The sequence below is a fragment of the Equus quagga genome, chromosome 2 (assembly GCF_021613505.1).
Source record: "Equus quagga isolate Etosha38 chromosome 2, UCLA_HA_Equagga_1.0, whole genome shotgun sequence".
NCBI lineage: Eukaryota > Metazoa > Chordata > Mammalia > Perissodactyla > Equidae > Equus > Equus quagga.
In genome coordinates, this window is record NC_060268.1 from 5,631,175 (window position 1) to 5,646,487 (window position 15,313).

Sequence of the window (15,313 nt, forward strand, 5' to 3'; positions counted from 1 at the left end):
AACGGACGGATGAACGTCGGCCTTGGCCTCTATGCTTTCTCGTCACACTTTGTTATCCACGAACTGGTTTATCCACTTTTGCTTGGAAAACCATCAGTCATCCTTCCTTGTTGCTGTTCACCCTGGAGCAGCCTATATACGTTAGTTACTTCTCCCATGAGAAGTGGCTAATTGAAAAAATAAAAGTCTACAATTCTGAGCATCTGCCTTCATATTTCAAGGATCCTATTTTGGCTGAACACGTGAGCCATGGCGATTTCCATCATGAGCCAGAAACCGGTCATAACCCTACTGCAGACGCTCTGGAGTATGAATGCCTATCTCTTCAAATCCTTCTACCCCACAAAACGTATTTCACACGTGTCACTGAACCTGTATTTTAAGTCTGCCTTTTGCCACAAATTTGGGGCAGATCCGCGTCCAGCCATTGTCCACTAGGCTGCGCAGGGAGAAGCTCCATTTTGTCTCTGTCGATTTGCTCCCCTCCCCGACTCCCAACTAGTTTCTTTTCCTTCCTTGCATTCATTTGCATGCTTTACATTTATATTTTGGATTCCGAATATTCGGTGTGCACAGGATGTAGTGGATGCAGGATTTAGAAGAGGGGACTGGAAAAGTCACTTTAACAAATTAATGCATTACGACTATTTCAGTCCAGTCGTTAAGGGAGAAGCGCGATACAGGACTCTGGGATGCTGAGGGAATTTTCTTGGGTGAGGAATAAACTAAACTCTCCCTCCCGCAGTGCAGCCTCGGCGGGAGGAGGGCGGGACGCCCGGAGGGAAGACCCGGGATGGCGCCGGAAGGGGTTTAGGGCCGGGAACTTGCTCCTCCTGCCGCGCCTCCTTGCCCGCCCCTAGCAGAGCATCGCTGGGCGCCGGCTAAAGAGGGCTCGGCCTGAGCGCCACTGTCACAAACGGCGTCGCACCCCCGAGTGTCGAGGTGAGTGCTTTCAGAATGCGAGACGAACGGGCTCAAAGACATCACACTGCCCGAGGGAACAGCTCACACTGAACATGCCGGGGCAAGTGTAACTCTGCGTTCAGCCCGCCATCCCCTCAAGAACACAACGCTGCTCCCCAGCCTCCAACATCGGACGGCCTCAGAAAAGAAAAAGCTCCCTCAGAGGCGCTCAGCAACCAATCTCCTCAGACGTGCTGGAAACTGCCCACTCAGCGCCGCGAGCCAGCACACCCGGCCCGGCAGGCGGGGAGCCGGCGAGGGCCAAACTTAGTAAACCGCGGTCACGCCGGGGCGCGCAGGCGGCGTCAGACGCCCCCCTTCCCGCCGCAGAGCATAACGGGAGGAGCGGCGGCTCGCGGGGCGGGCGCGCGCCTTCCGAACACGAAACGACCCCTGCGGACGGCCAGAGGGGTGTGCCCGGTGCGGTGGCCGCTCGGAGCCGTGCCCACTTTTTGTGGAAACAACGCTGCCCACGCTGCGCGGGGGCCCGTCCCCAGTTCCCCTGCGTCCCCATGAGGCGCACGCTGACGCAGTTCCTGAGCGCGCCAATCGCGAGCGGGCTGGGGGGCGGGCGCTTCCAATTTGAATTCCCCAGTGTGGCGGGTGTCGCGAACCTCCCGAGGTGCGCGGGGTCGCCTGGGGCCGAGGCGCGAGCGCTGGGGCGCCGGCCCCCACCGCGAAGCCGAGCCCGGACGGCCGCCGCCGCCGCCGCGCCCCGCCAGGCCCTCGGCCGAGGTACGGTCCCCGGCCGCTCCGCGCCGCCCGCCCCTGTGGCGCGGCGGGTCCCCCGGCCGTTCCCGGCCCCGCGGGCGTGTCGGTGTCCGGCTGCGGCGGTGCTGTCGCAGCTCCGCGTTCGCTCGGGGTGTATTTGTTGCGTGTCGGCTGCAGTTACCGAGAGTAGACCACCTTCCTTCAGGTTCGTTCCGAGGGTGAGCGCTCCAGGCCTTTGTCCTGAAGTCGCTTCCGGAGAAATACCTGTACTTTAGAGGGAGCGCCAAGTGGGAAAGTCGTGCGCGTCACTGCCCGAGGCCTCCCCTGGGGACCCGGGGCCGCACGGCTCTAGAAACACCGGATCCATCTAGTTTGTGTTTTCTTCGGATTAAATGACGCGTTGGTTTCAAACATCTTCAGATGTTAAGAAATTATTTAGAAAATGAAACACTTTCCAGATTTTTTCCCTACGCTCATTATGCTCCCGTGTGTGTTTTGGTCTTTTACAGAGATGCAATTGTCCTTGCTGTTCTGCTGCTTTCTTTTTTTATTTCGTATATCCTGGCTAGTTCCTATGCCAGTACATGTATGCATCTTTTTATTGAATAGGTAGAATTCAGGTGTACGGATGTAGCAGAATTTCGTCCCGTATTGGTGGACGTCCAGGTTGTTGCTAATCTCCCCAGTACTTCAGTGGACGTCCTTGTATAGTGCCTGTTGGTGAAGAACTTGGGCCCTGAAGTCAGATAGGCTTGGGTCCTGCTTTAATCACCGTCAGTAGGACCTTGGGCGGGTTATTTGACCACCTTTGCCTTAGTTTCCTCATCTTCACAATGGAAGTAACAGTACTTAAGTCTGAAGAATGCTGTAAGATTATGCAATGTCTGGCGTATATGCAGTCAATATTCAGTGTTGTGACCGCATGTATATTTGCCTTCTTATGCGCGTGTTTCTGTAAGAAAAATTTGCAAGTGCAATTTCTTGATCAACAGCGTGTGAATCTATGTTTTGAAATTAATCTTTACCAACCTGATAAGCATAAGAAGTCTCACTGTTTTAATTTGCATCTCTTTGTTAGTGTAATTTATTAGTAAAATGGAGTATCATTTGATTCATTGGCCTTTTGTATTCTTTCTGTTAATTGCCTTTCATGTCCTTTGGTCATTTTGTGTGTTGATCATTTTGTTGTTGAGAATTTACTTTGGATCTTGTACTAAGCCCTTATAAGCATTACATCATAATTCTCACAAGAACCTTATCATGTGGTTATATATCTTTCTTTTTTACTTATTTTATTAAGGTCGTGTTGACTTAAAACATTGTGCAAAGTTCAGGTGTACATTATTATATTTCAGTTTATTTATTTTTATATTTATATGTATTATATTACATAATTATATTATATTAATTATATTATATATTATATTATTATAATATATTATAATATTCAATATTATATTTCATGCAGTATAGACTGCATGGCGTTCACCACCAATAGTCTAGTTTTTATCCGTCATCATACACGTGTCCTTTTACCCCTTTCGCCTTCCCCCAACCCCCTTCTCTGGTAACCACTAATCTGTTCCCCTTATCTATGTGTATGTTCATCTTCCACATAGGCGTGAAGTCGTACAGTATTTATTTTTTCTGTCTGACTTATTTCACTTAGCATAATACCCTGAGGGACCATCCGTGTTGTCACAAACGACACTATTTTGTCTCTTCTTATGGCTGAGTAGTGTTCTACTGTATATATACCACATCTTCTATATCCATTCATCTGTTGATGGGCACTTGGGTTGTTTCCACATCTTGGCTATTGTGAGTTATGATGCAATGAACATAGCCATGCATAAATCTTGTATTGATTTCCTGCTTTTTGGATAAATACCTAGTAGTGGAATGGCTGGATCACATGGTATTTCTGTTTTTAATTTTTTCAGAAATCTCCATATGGTTTTCCATAGTGGCTGCCCCAGTTTGCACTCCCACCAGCGGCGTATAAGGGTTCCCTTCTCTCCACATACTCTCCAACACTTATTTCTTGTCTTGTTAATTATAATCATTCTGAGATGTGTGAAGTGATGATATCTCATTGTGGTTTTGATTTGCATTTCCCTAATAATTAGTAATGTTGAACATCTTTTCTTGTGTTTGTTGGCCATCTGTATATCTTCTTTGGAAAAATGTCTGCTCATATCCTCTATGGTTTTTTTTTTTTATGAGAAAGCTTACCCTGAGCTAACATCTCTTCCCAACCTTCCTCCTTTTCTGCTTGAGGAGGATTGGTCCTGAGCTAAAATCTGTGCCAGTCTTCCTCTATTTTATACATGGGTTGCTGCCTCAGCATGGCTGGTGAGTGGTGTAGGCCCGTGCCTAAGATCCGAACCGGTGAACCGGGGTGGCTGAAGCAGAGCACGCCAAACTCTTAACCAGTACACATGGGGCCGGCCTCCTCTGCCCATTTTTTGATCAGGTTGTTTTTTTGTTGTTGTTGAGTTGTATGAGTTCTTTATATATTTTGGAAATTAACCGCTTATTGGATATGTGATTTGCAAATATTGTCTCCCAGTTGTTAGGTTGTCCTTTCGTTTTGTTGATGGTTTCCTTTGCCTTGCAGAAGCTTTTTAGTCTGATGTAGTCCCGTTTGTTTATTTTGTCTTTTGTTTCCCTTGCCCCGTCAGACATGGTATTCGAAAAGATACTGCTAAGACCAATGTCAAAGAGCTTACTGCCTGTGTTTTCTTCTAGAAGTTTCATGGTTTCAGGTCTTACATTCAAGTCTTTAATCCTTTTGGAGTTAATTTTTGTGTATGGCAAAAGATAATGATCTACTTTCATTCTTTTGCATGTGGCTGTCCAGTTTTCCCAGCACCATTTATTGAAGAGACTTTCCTTCCTCCATTGTATGTTCTTGGTTCCTTTGTAGAAGATTAGCTGTCCATAGATATATGGTTTTATTTCTGGGCTCTCAACTCTGTTCCATTGATCTGTGTGTCTGTTTTTCTGCCAGTACCATCCTGTTTGATTGCTATAGCCTTGTAGTATGTTTTGAAGGCAGGGAGTGTGATGCCTCCACCTTTGTTCTTTTTTTTTCTTTACAGGGGAAGGTTCGCCCTAAACTAACATCTGTTGCCAATCTTCCGCCTTTTTGCTCCCTCCTCCCCCTCCCCCAAACCCCCAGTACATAGTTCTGTATAATTGTAAGTTCTTCTGGTTCTTTTTTGTGAACCACCTCCACAACATGGCTACTGACAGATGAGCGGTGTGGTTCCACATGCAGGAACCAAACCTGGGACGCCAAAACAGAGTGCGCCAAACTTTAACCACTAGGCCATCTGGGCTGGCTCACCAGCTTTGTTCCTTTTTCTCAGGATTGCTTTGGCTATTCAGGGTCTTTTGTTGTTCCATGTAAATTTTAGGATTCTTTGTTCTATTTCTGTGAAGAGTGTCATTGGGATCCTGATTGGAATTGCATTGAATCTGTAGATTGCTTTAGATAATATGGACATTTTAACTATATTTATTCTACCCAATCCATGAGCATGGACTATCTTTCCATTTCTTCATGTCTCCTTTGATTTGGTTCAATAGTGTGTTATAGTTTTCAGTGTATAGGTCTTTCTCCTCCTTGGTTAAATTTAGTCCTGGATATTTTATTCTTTTTGTTGAAATTGTAAATAGGCTTTTATCCTTGATTTCTCTCTGTGCAAGTTCATTATTAGTGTATAGAAATGTGACTGATTTCTGTATGTTGATTTTGTACCCAGCAACTTTACTGTATGTGTTGATTATTTCTAATAATTTTTGGTGGATTCTTTAGAGTTTTCCATATATAAAGTCATATCATCCACAAATAGTGAGTTTTACTTCTTCTTTCCAATTTGGATCCCTTTTATTTTTTTTTTTTCTTGCCTAATTGCGCTGGCTAAAACTTCTAGTATTATGTTGAGTAAGAGTGACGAGTGTGGGCATCCTTGTTTTGTTTCTGTTCTCAGAAGAATAGTTTTCAGTTTTTTCCCATTGAGTATGATGTTAGCTGTGGGTTTGTCATATATGGTCTTTATTATGTTGAGGTACTTTCTTAATATACCCATTTTATTGAGGGTTTTAATCATAAATGGATATTGGATCTTGTCAAATCCTTTCTCTGCATCTATTGAGATGATCATGTGATTTTTATTCTTCATTTTGTTAATGTGGTGTATCACATTGATGATTTGCAGATGTTGAACCATCCCTGCAACCCTGGAATAAATCCCACATGATTGTGATGTGTGATGCTTTTAATGTAGTGTTATATTTGATTAGCCAATATTTTGTTGAGGATTTTTGCATCTTCGTTCATCAGCAATATTGGCCTGTAGTTTTCATTTTTTCTGTTATCCTTCTCTGGTTTTGGCATCAGGGTAATATTGGCCTCGTAAAATGAGTTTGGAGGTGTCCTGTCCTCTTCAGTTTTTTGGAATAGTTTGAGGAGGATAGGTATTAAATCTTCTTTGACTGTTTGGTAGAATTCGCCGGAGAAGCCATCTGGTCCTGGACTTTTGTTTTTTGGGAGGTTTTTGACTACTGTTTTGATCTCTTTATTTGTGATTGGTCGATTCAGATTCTCTGTTTCTTCTCGATTCAGTTTTGGGAGGTTGTATGAGTCTAAGAATTTATCCACTTGTTCTAGGTTACCCAATTTGTTGCATATAGCTTTTCATAGTATTCTCTTTTAGTCCTTTGTATTTCTGTGGTGTCTGTTGTAATTTCTCCTCTTTCATTTCTGATTTTATTTTTTAACTGTTCTCTCTTTTTTTCTTAGTGAGTCTGGCTAATGATTTGTCAATTTTGTTTATCTTCTCAGAAAACCAGCTCTTGGTTTCATTGATTTTTTTCTATAGGTTTTTTAGTCTCTATTTCATTTATTTCTGCTCAGTTTTTAGTATTTCCTTCCTTCTCCTGACTTTGGGCTTTGTTTGTTCTTTTTCTAATTCTTTTAGGTATAGTGTAAGATTGTTTATTTGAGATTTTTCTTGTTTGTTGAGGTAGGCCTGTATTGCTGTAAATTTCTGTCTTAGTACCGCTTTTGCTGCATCCTGTAAGTTTTGGTATGTTGTGTTTTCATTTTCATTCATCTCCAGGTATTTTTTGGTTTCTCCATTGATCCAATAGTTGTTCAGTAGCATGTTGTTTAGTCTCCACGTATTTGTGACTTTTCCAGCTTTTCTGTTATAGTTGATTTCTAGTTTCATACTATTGTGGTCATGAAAGGATGCTTGTAATTTCAATCTTCTTAAACTTGTTGAGGCTTGGTTTTTTTCCCCAGTGTACGGCCTACTTTGAGAATGTTCCATGTGCACTTGAGAAGAATGTGTATTCTGCTTGTTTTGGATGGAATGTTCTATATATGTCTGTTAAGTCCATCTGGTCTAATGTTTCACTTAAGGCTACTGTTTCCTTGTTGACTTTCTGTCTCAACAATCTATCCACTGACATGAGTGGGATGTTACAGTACCCTACTATTATTGTGTTGCTGTCAGTTTCTCCCTTTAGGTCCGTTAAGTGTTATGTCTTCTTGGTGGCATGTCCGTTTTATCATTATGTAATGCCCATCTTTGTTCTTATCTTTTTTGTCTTGAAGTCTGTTTTGTCTGATGTAAGTATGGCTACACCTGCTTGCTTTTGCTTGCCATTTGCTTGGAATATCATCTTGCACCCCTTCAGTCTGAGCCTGTGTTTGTCTTTAGAGCTGAGATGTGTTTCCTGGAGGCAGCGTATTGTTGGCTCTTGTTTTTTAATCTGTCCAGCCACTTTTAAGTCTTTGGTGAATTCAATCCATTTACATTTAGAGTGAGTATTAACGTATGAGAGCTTATGCCATTTTATCTTTTGTTTTCTGGATAATCTATGTTTCTGTTGGTTCTTTTTCCTTGTGTTTTTGTCTACCATTTCAGTTTGGTTGCTCTCTGTGATGTTTTTCTCAATCTTCTCTTTATTTGTGATTTGTGACTTTCCTTTAATGTTTTGGTTTTGGGCTACCATGAGGTTTGTATCTAAGATCTCATAGATGAGACAGTCCTTTTTCTGATATCCTCTTATCTCCATTAGTCTATACAGGTTACGTCCTTTTCCTCTTCCCCCTCTGTGTTATTCTTGTCACAAATTATTCTGTTTTGTGTTGTGAGTTTCTGACAAAATTGAAGTGGTTATAGTTATTTTTGCTGCTTTCTTTCTCTTTATCTTTTACATCTAAGTGTTTACTAACCTATTCTGCTATAGAGCTGCAATTTTCTAATTCTGTCTATTTATCTCCTTGCTCCAAGCTTTGTAAATCTCTTTGCCTTTTTGTTTCAAGTAGGAGGGCTCCCTTCATCATGTCTTGTAAGGAAGGTCTAGTGGCAATTAACTTCCTGAGTTTTTGTTTGTCTGGAAAAGCTTTTATTTCTCCGTCATATCTGAAGGATCATTTCTCAGGTAGAGTATTCTCGGCTGATGGTTTTTGTCTTTCAGTATTTTGACTGTATCATTCCCCTCTCTCCTACCTTGTAGGGTTTCTGCTGAGAAGTCCACTGAAAGCCTAATGGGGATTTCTTTGGAGGTTATTTTATTCTCTCTTGCTGCCCTTAATATTTTTCCTTTGTCATTGACTTTTGACAGTAGTTGTTTTCTGGGGTTTTTCTGGCTGAGGAAGATTCACCCTGAGCTAACAGCTGTGATGGTCTTCCTCTATTTTATATGTGGGTCACCACCGCAGCCTGGCTGCTGATGAGTAGGTTAGGTCCACACCCAGGAACTGAACCCAGGCCACCAAAGCAGAGCCTGCCAAACTTAACCAGTAGGCCACGGGGCAGCCCATGAGAATTAGAATGTTATATGCCTTGGAGAAGGTCTTTTTGCACTGAGGTGATTAGAAGTTCTGTCAGCTTCGTGTACTCACATCTCCACTTCCTTCCACATGTTTTGGAAGTTCTCTGCTATTCTTTCTTTGAATAAGCTCGCTGCTCTTTTCTACCTTTCTTCTCCTTTTGGGATACCTATAATCCTTATGTTACTTTCCCTAATTGAGTGAGATATTTCTCAAAGAATTTCTTCATTTTTTTTAAAGTTGTAGTTCTCTCTCTTCCATCTGAATCATTGCTAGGTTTCTGTCTGAGCTCACTAATTCTCTCCTCCATATGGTTTGCTCTATTTTTAATGCTTTCTACATTCTTTTTCATCTCCAGTATTTTGTCTGAATTTTTTTTCAAGTTTCAGTCTCTTTGATGGAGTACTTATGTTCATTAATTTTATTCCTGAGCTCACTGAACTCTCTTTCTGAGTTTTCTTGTAACTCTTTAAATTTCTTTATGCCAGCTATTTTGAATTCTCTATCAGGTAGACTGTAATCTTCTGTCACTTCAAGTGTGGTTTCTGGAGAATTGTTGCTGTCATTCTGTTCTGCAGTCTTACTGTAGTTCTTCATGGTGTTTGATGAAGTGATCCTCTGCCAGCACATTTGTGGTAGTTACCTCCTTTTCTTATCTGGGTACAGCTTTGGTTACTTTGGTTCTGGGCTCCTGGTTGTATTTGAAAGCCTCTACTTTCCACCCTCCACTGCCGCTGGCAGAGGCTTCATCACTGTGCTGTGTTGTGCCTCTGAGGTTGCTGGCACCTTGCTGCTTACGATGCCACTGTAGTCTGAGGTGTCACCACCAGGGTCACCAGGTTGCAAGCACTTCTGCTGCTGGTGGTGTTGCCTGAGTCTGGTGTTGCTCTGCTGCCTCTCCATGGGCTCTCCACAGGCTCGGGTGCTGTTGCCCTCTGCACCACCTGTGCTGCTGCTCCCAGGTTGTCTGGAAATGCTGGTTGCACTGCTTTGAGGGTGCTGGGGACTGGGGGACTTTTATGCAGTTCTTGCTGCTGGTGGAGCTGGTGTCTGCTGGGGGTGCCACCACTGGGGGCTGGGTCACTTGTGCTGTGGTTCCTGATGCCTGTAGTTGCAGGTTCCACCTGCCACCACTGGGAGGGGGGCAGGAGCTGTTTTTTCTGCTCCCGCTGTGTCTGTTTGCAGTCACGTGGGATGGAGCACTCACCAGCTCCTCTGTTCACAGTCGCACAAGCTGCTGCGTGAGGATGTGAGCCCTGGATCACTGCCCCTGGGAGGGAGATGGGGCTGCTCCCCTAGTTCCACTGCCTCCCAGGGGTCCAGTCTACCCACCTTCTGATGTATAGATGCATGGATCTCTTATGTGTCCTGTTGTGCTGTGTAGAGAATTCTCTTTTGGTCAGCAGATGTCCAATTGCTTGTAACTTAGAGGGGAGAGAAAGAGGGAGCAACTTGCTCTGCCACGAAGCTGACATCAGATCTGTGTTGATCGTTTTAAAAAATTTATTCCTTTGGTCTCTTTGAATGTTATATCTATTAGTTCCTCTTATGTCATGTGCTGCATGTTTTTTTTTCTTCAAAGTGTATCACTTGCCAGTTAACTTTTAATTCCTCTCATTTTTCCCACCTCCACCTCACAGTTTGGGTTAGTGTGCTTTGGGATTTTTGACCCATTCCATTATAATAGTTATTATTATTACTACTGCTACCACAGCAGTAAATTCCTAGAAGAACTTTTCATATCCTTTTGGGAAGAAGAGTAACAGATTTAATATTATGTCTATGATAGTAACAGTTGTTTGGCCTTTCTTCTGTATTTACATGTACTATAAATGCTCATAACTAACCCTTTCTTATAATGGTTTCCTGTGTCTGAGTATTTTGAATAAGTAGCAGTTGTTTCCTAGTACATTATTTGTCAGCCTTCAGAATAAATTATAAGGGTTGTATTTTCCAAATAGCTTTAATCAGTTAATGAAAGTACAAGCATACTATTTTAGAATTCACCTTCTCTTCTCCAATCCTAGAAGGAGCTAATGATCTCAATTGTTAGAGGCCTCCATCTGTTAGGTCAAGCATACCTGACTTCAGGACACTCTGTTCTTTCCTCAACTTGAGGAATGCCACTTACTGAATCCCCATTGTCTGATGTCTGTCTGTTTCATCAGCCTCTGAGCCTGATGATTTGTTTTCTTTGTTTTGCTCTTCTGTTAACTAGGAGAGTGGGGCTTCAAGTGTTTCTTGAGTGGCCTCTACACAGTGGCTTTTTGTTTTTGTTCTGTAGCTATTCTTCAAAGCCTGTATGGTCAGAAAATCCTAGGTGGTTTTTTTTCCCCTCTACATCCTTCTCTCTTCCACCAGTCTCACTGAAACCACTGGCAACTATTGGCAACTCTTTTGGCTTTTGTTGTTTCTATTTATCACATAGTGGGAAAGAGGGGCTCCTGAAGGAATTCGCTGTGTCTTTTTGGAGGGGGAGTGGAGTTTGAGGATTTTCAGAATCTTTACTAGTCACCTCTCCATTCTACTACATGCTTGAATTAGGACGGAAGAGGTTGGGCAACATGAAGAGAGGAGTTATGTGCTAGTTCTTGGAGCCTTTGATGTGACCATAATTATCTGCCTTTAGATCAAAATAGTTATGTATGTGTACTACAGATTGGGCCTGTTTTCGGTTCTTCTGGCTTCATTGCAGTTTATACTGCCTGTTGAGCATTTCATTCAGTTCTGAGGAATTGAGATTGTGTAAACCTGTGCATACTTTGCCATTTTTCCATGCAATTGTTCCAGTTTCTTCATTTTTGGTTTTGAGTGTTTAAACTGAACAGCTAGTGAGTGTTATAACTCCCAGCACAGGATTCCTGTCACTAGCACATTGCCAAACACATAAGTATATGCTTTAACACATACTTGCTGGATTAACTTTCTGTGAAAGAGTTCAGTGGTTTTTGTGTCACAGGACTAGACTCCCAAGCTATAGTCAGCTCTTGTTATTGAGGAATATTTTCTTCTTTTTTTCTCTTACAAACTACTGGATAAAATCATAGTTTGTATATGAATTTTTAACTTGAATATTTGTTTCTCACAGAAGTTACCGTAGGTAAGGATACTTGATGTCTTTGGTCTGACTGCATTAGTAATTTCTCTGCTAGGCTTTTTATGTTTATATGATGTCAAAGACTGATTGGAATATTTATAAATTCAGCAATAAGAGATGCTGTAAATCTAGACTAGTAAGTTCCAAGCTCCTTGGGTTGAAATATTTCATTTATTTACCAAGTGTTAGAGAATGCAACTGTATGGTTCATCACTTAGAATCTTAATTTCTAGGTATGGGAAATAAATTCACACATAAGAAACAAGCTAAAGCAAGTCTGACCATGTATGCTCAAGTACATGTTTTTCTCTAAAAATTCTAAATAGCATTAAATTCTTTAAAAATTAAAATAAATATAATTTACTTTTGAGGGTTTTTCGACTAAAACCTCATAATTAAAATGTTGTGCAGCGGGGCTGGCCCTGTGGCCAAGTGGTTATGTTTGCATGCTCCGCTGCAGGTGGCCCAGTGTTTCGTTGGTTCAAATCCTGGGCACGGACATGGCACTGCTTATCAAACCCGCTGAGGCAGCGTCCCACATGCCACAACTAGAAGGACCCGCAACAAAGAATATACAACTATGTACCAGGGGGCTTTGGGGAGAAAAAGGAAAAAAATAAAATCTTTAAAAAAAAAAAATGTTGTGCAGCATAACAAAATCAGAATTGGGAATTATTTAACTAAAAAATTGAATGGATTTTTCAGCTTTCACTAGGATATATCATTGTAGCTGCTGCCTTAAAATTTAAGTGCTAAAGAGAAAACTATATTGTGAACTTAATCTTTTATAATCCAATATAGTGCCATGTGCAGATGTCATTTAATGCTTTTGATGCAAATATTAGATTGGAACCTCCAGGACTTGAGTTTTAAGTAGATATAAAAAAAAAAATACTCAAAATTCAATTCCTAGAGCTGTTAAGTAGATGATTTGATGTATGCTGCTTTTTTGTAGACACAAATTTAAAGACCAAACTACTCATCTATTGAAAAATAGTAATAAAATGAGACTTTAAAATAGAAAATCTCAGTCTGTTTTGTGAGCTGTAGATTATCCAGTGTTGTTATGAACCAGTTAAACCTTTTAATTAGTATAATGTTGTTATGGAAAGCAAATAAACTTGACTTTGTCTGCACTAAAGCATGATAAAGATTGATTTCACATTGACTACAGGTTGCCCTGGGTCCCTGCTGAAGGTCTATCCTGAAAACTCTGTTTAAGTGAATTTTCTGTTAGAAGAAAATTTGTAGCTACTGTTTAGCAAGATGATTGCAACACCTTTGAAACATCCAGGAATTCACTTGTCTTCAGAGATGTCTTCTCCAAGGAGAAATATACCCATGCATGCAATCTTTTTTGACAATATTCCTTCGGGCACACTTACTCCTGTAAAAGATTTGGCAAGATATCAGAACTCCTCTTTAAAATCGAATGATCACAAAAAGAATCAGTTCCTAGAAATGACAGTTTTTAATAATAAAAATATATTTCAGTCTACCATGCTAGCAGAGGCTACCACCTCTAACAATTCTCTTGATATCAGTGCTATAAAGCCCAAAAAGGATGGATTGAAAAATAAAGCAAACTATGAATCACCAGGAAAAATATTTCAAAGAATGAAAGAAAAAGTACTGCGTGACAAGCAAGAACAAGCATCAAGAAACAATTTGTTGGAGCCACCAAGGAGTGAAAGTAATAACATTTTCACTCGTAACGGAGCTGAGAAAAGAGTATTGCGTCACACCTACATCTGTGAAGAAAAGGAAAACAACAAATCATTCCAGTCAGACAACAGTTCGCTAACAGGTTAGCTTCATTATGTGTTGGTTAAAAAGCTATAATGTGTTAAGTGTTTATTGTGTTTTGCACTACTTTAGGTACTCAGGATATAGCAGTAAGCAAAATGGATAAAAATCCCTACCCTCATGTAGCTCTAGTGCTCACATCCAGGTGGTGGGAGACAGCTAATTAAATAAGCAATTTTTGTGGTGCAGTTGAAGTGCTATGGAAAGAAAAAGCAGAGTAAGGATGATGGGGAGAGTTGGAGCGGGTGGTTATTTTCAGTGGGGGTGGTCAGTGTATGCCTCAATGAGAAGGTTGGTGGCATTTGAGCCAAAAAATTGAAGGAGGTGATAGATACAGAGAGCTAACTTGGGGAATGGGGAAGGGTGATCAGACGGGCAACAGCTGGTGCATATGCCCCGAAATAGGAGCATGCCTCACAAATTCAAGGACTAGCTATGAGATTAGTGTATCCTAGAGAGAGTGGACAGAGCTGGGGACGAGGGGATAAATAAGAGAGGGTCAGATAATGTAGGGCCTTATAGGTGAATGTAAGAGTTTGGGCTTTTATTGTGAGCAAAATAAGGAGCCATTGTAGGTTTTGAGCAGAGGAACGGCAAGATCTAACTTATATTTTAAAAATATCACTCTGCCTGTTAATTTGAAATAGTTACTTAAGTAATCCGAGTGAGAGAGAGTGTTGGCTTGGTCCAGATGGTAGCTATGAAGATGATAAGAGGTGGTTAGATTCTGGATATATTTTGAAGGAAGAGCCAATAATTAGCTCATAGATTGGGTGTGGAACGTGAGAGAGATATAAAGGATGACTCCAGGGTGTTTTTGTTTGTTTGTTTTTGGGGTTTTTGCCCGAGCAACTGGAAGGATGGAGCAGTTTAACTGAAGTGGGGCCAACTGAAGAAAGAGTAGGGTCTGGGGCTCAGTAATTAAGTTTTTTGTGATGTTAATTTTGTGCCTGTTAAAAATTGAAGTGAGGATGTGAATTAGGCTCTTGAAAAAAATTAGTTGGAATTTAGGGAAGTGGTCCAGGTGAGAAAATACATTTGGGAATTATTAGCACCTAAATGGTATTAAAAACTATCAGATTAAATGAGATTATCAAGGTATAAGTGTACAAAGAGAAAACATTCAAGGATGGTCCTGGGGCACCCCAAAATTTAGAAGAGAATAAAACATAGAAAGTAGTGGAGGCCACTGAGAAGAAGATGAGGAACAAGGATAATCTGGAGTGATACTTTGGAAGCCAGGAGAACAGAATGCTTTAAGGAAGGAGTCATCGCTGTATCTAATGCTGCTAATCAGTCAAGTAAGATGAAGGCTGAGATCTGACCGTGGGATTTAGCAACGTGGAGGTCACAGGTGACTTGCATGAGGGCAGTTTTGGTGGAGTGATAGCAAACATGTATTCAAGAGAGAGTATGAGGAGAGAAATTGACAGTGGTGAATATAGACAACTGTTTTGTGGGGAGCCAAGAAGTACGGAAAATATGGTTTAAAAAGATTTTATTGTTGTTTTTAATGATTGGTGAAATAACAACGCTTTTGTATGCTGTTGGGAATGATCCAGTAGGGAAGGAAAAACTGAGGTGGGGAGTATGGTACCCTTGAGGAGCTGACAGGGAATAGAATCTAAAAGTGGCGGTTTGGCCGTAGCTAGGAACATAAACAGATCAAACAGACAGGAAGGTAGGCAGTGTTGTGTGACTTCAGAAATGATTTGAGATAGGAAGTAAAGTCATCAGCTGAGAGTATGGGAAGCGGGTATTCAGGTTTGAGGAGGTGCAGGTTTGAAGAGTGGAAGAGTAAGCACTCTAGGCCTAAATTTGATTTCCTGGGCAACATTAAGGACCTACTTGAGATTTGTGGGCCCGAATTTAAAGGAGACGAA

At 41.5% G+C, this 15,313-nt stretch overlaps 1 protein-coding gene across 2 annotated transcripts in view; it reads left to right on the forward strand.

Moving 5' to 3' along the window:
- The first annotated feature begins 1,567 nt into the window (after window positions 1-1,567).
- Window positions 1,568-15,313, forward strand: part of MIS18BP1 (MIS18 binding protein 1) — a 59,350-nt gene continuing 45,604 nt past the window's right edge. The window contains exons 1-2 of one of the 2 annotated variants that reach the window (XM_046654093.1): window positions 1,568-1,698; window positions 12,799-13,431. In XM_046654093.1, coding sequence (XP_046510049.1) covers window positions 12,891-13,431 — 541 coding nt within the window. In that variant the 5' untranslated portion in view covers window positions 1,568-1,698; window positions 12,799-12,890. Of the gene's footprint in view, window positions 1,699-1,777; window positions 1,880-12,798; window positions 13,432-15,313 lie in introns of those variants that run through there. The other variant, XM_046654092.1, reaches the window with a different exon arrangement.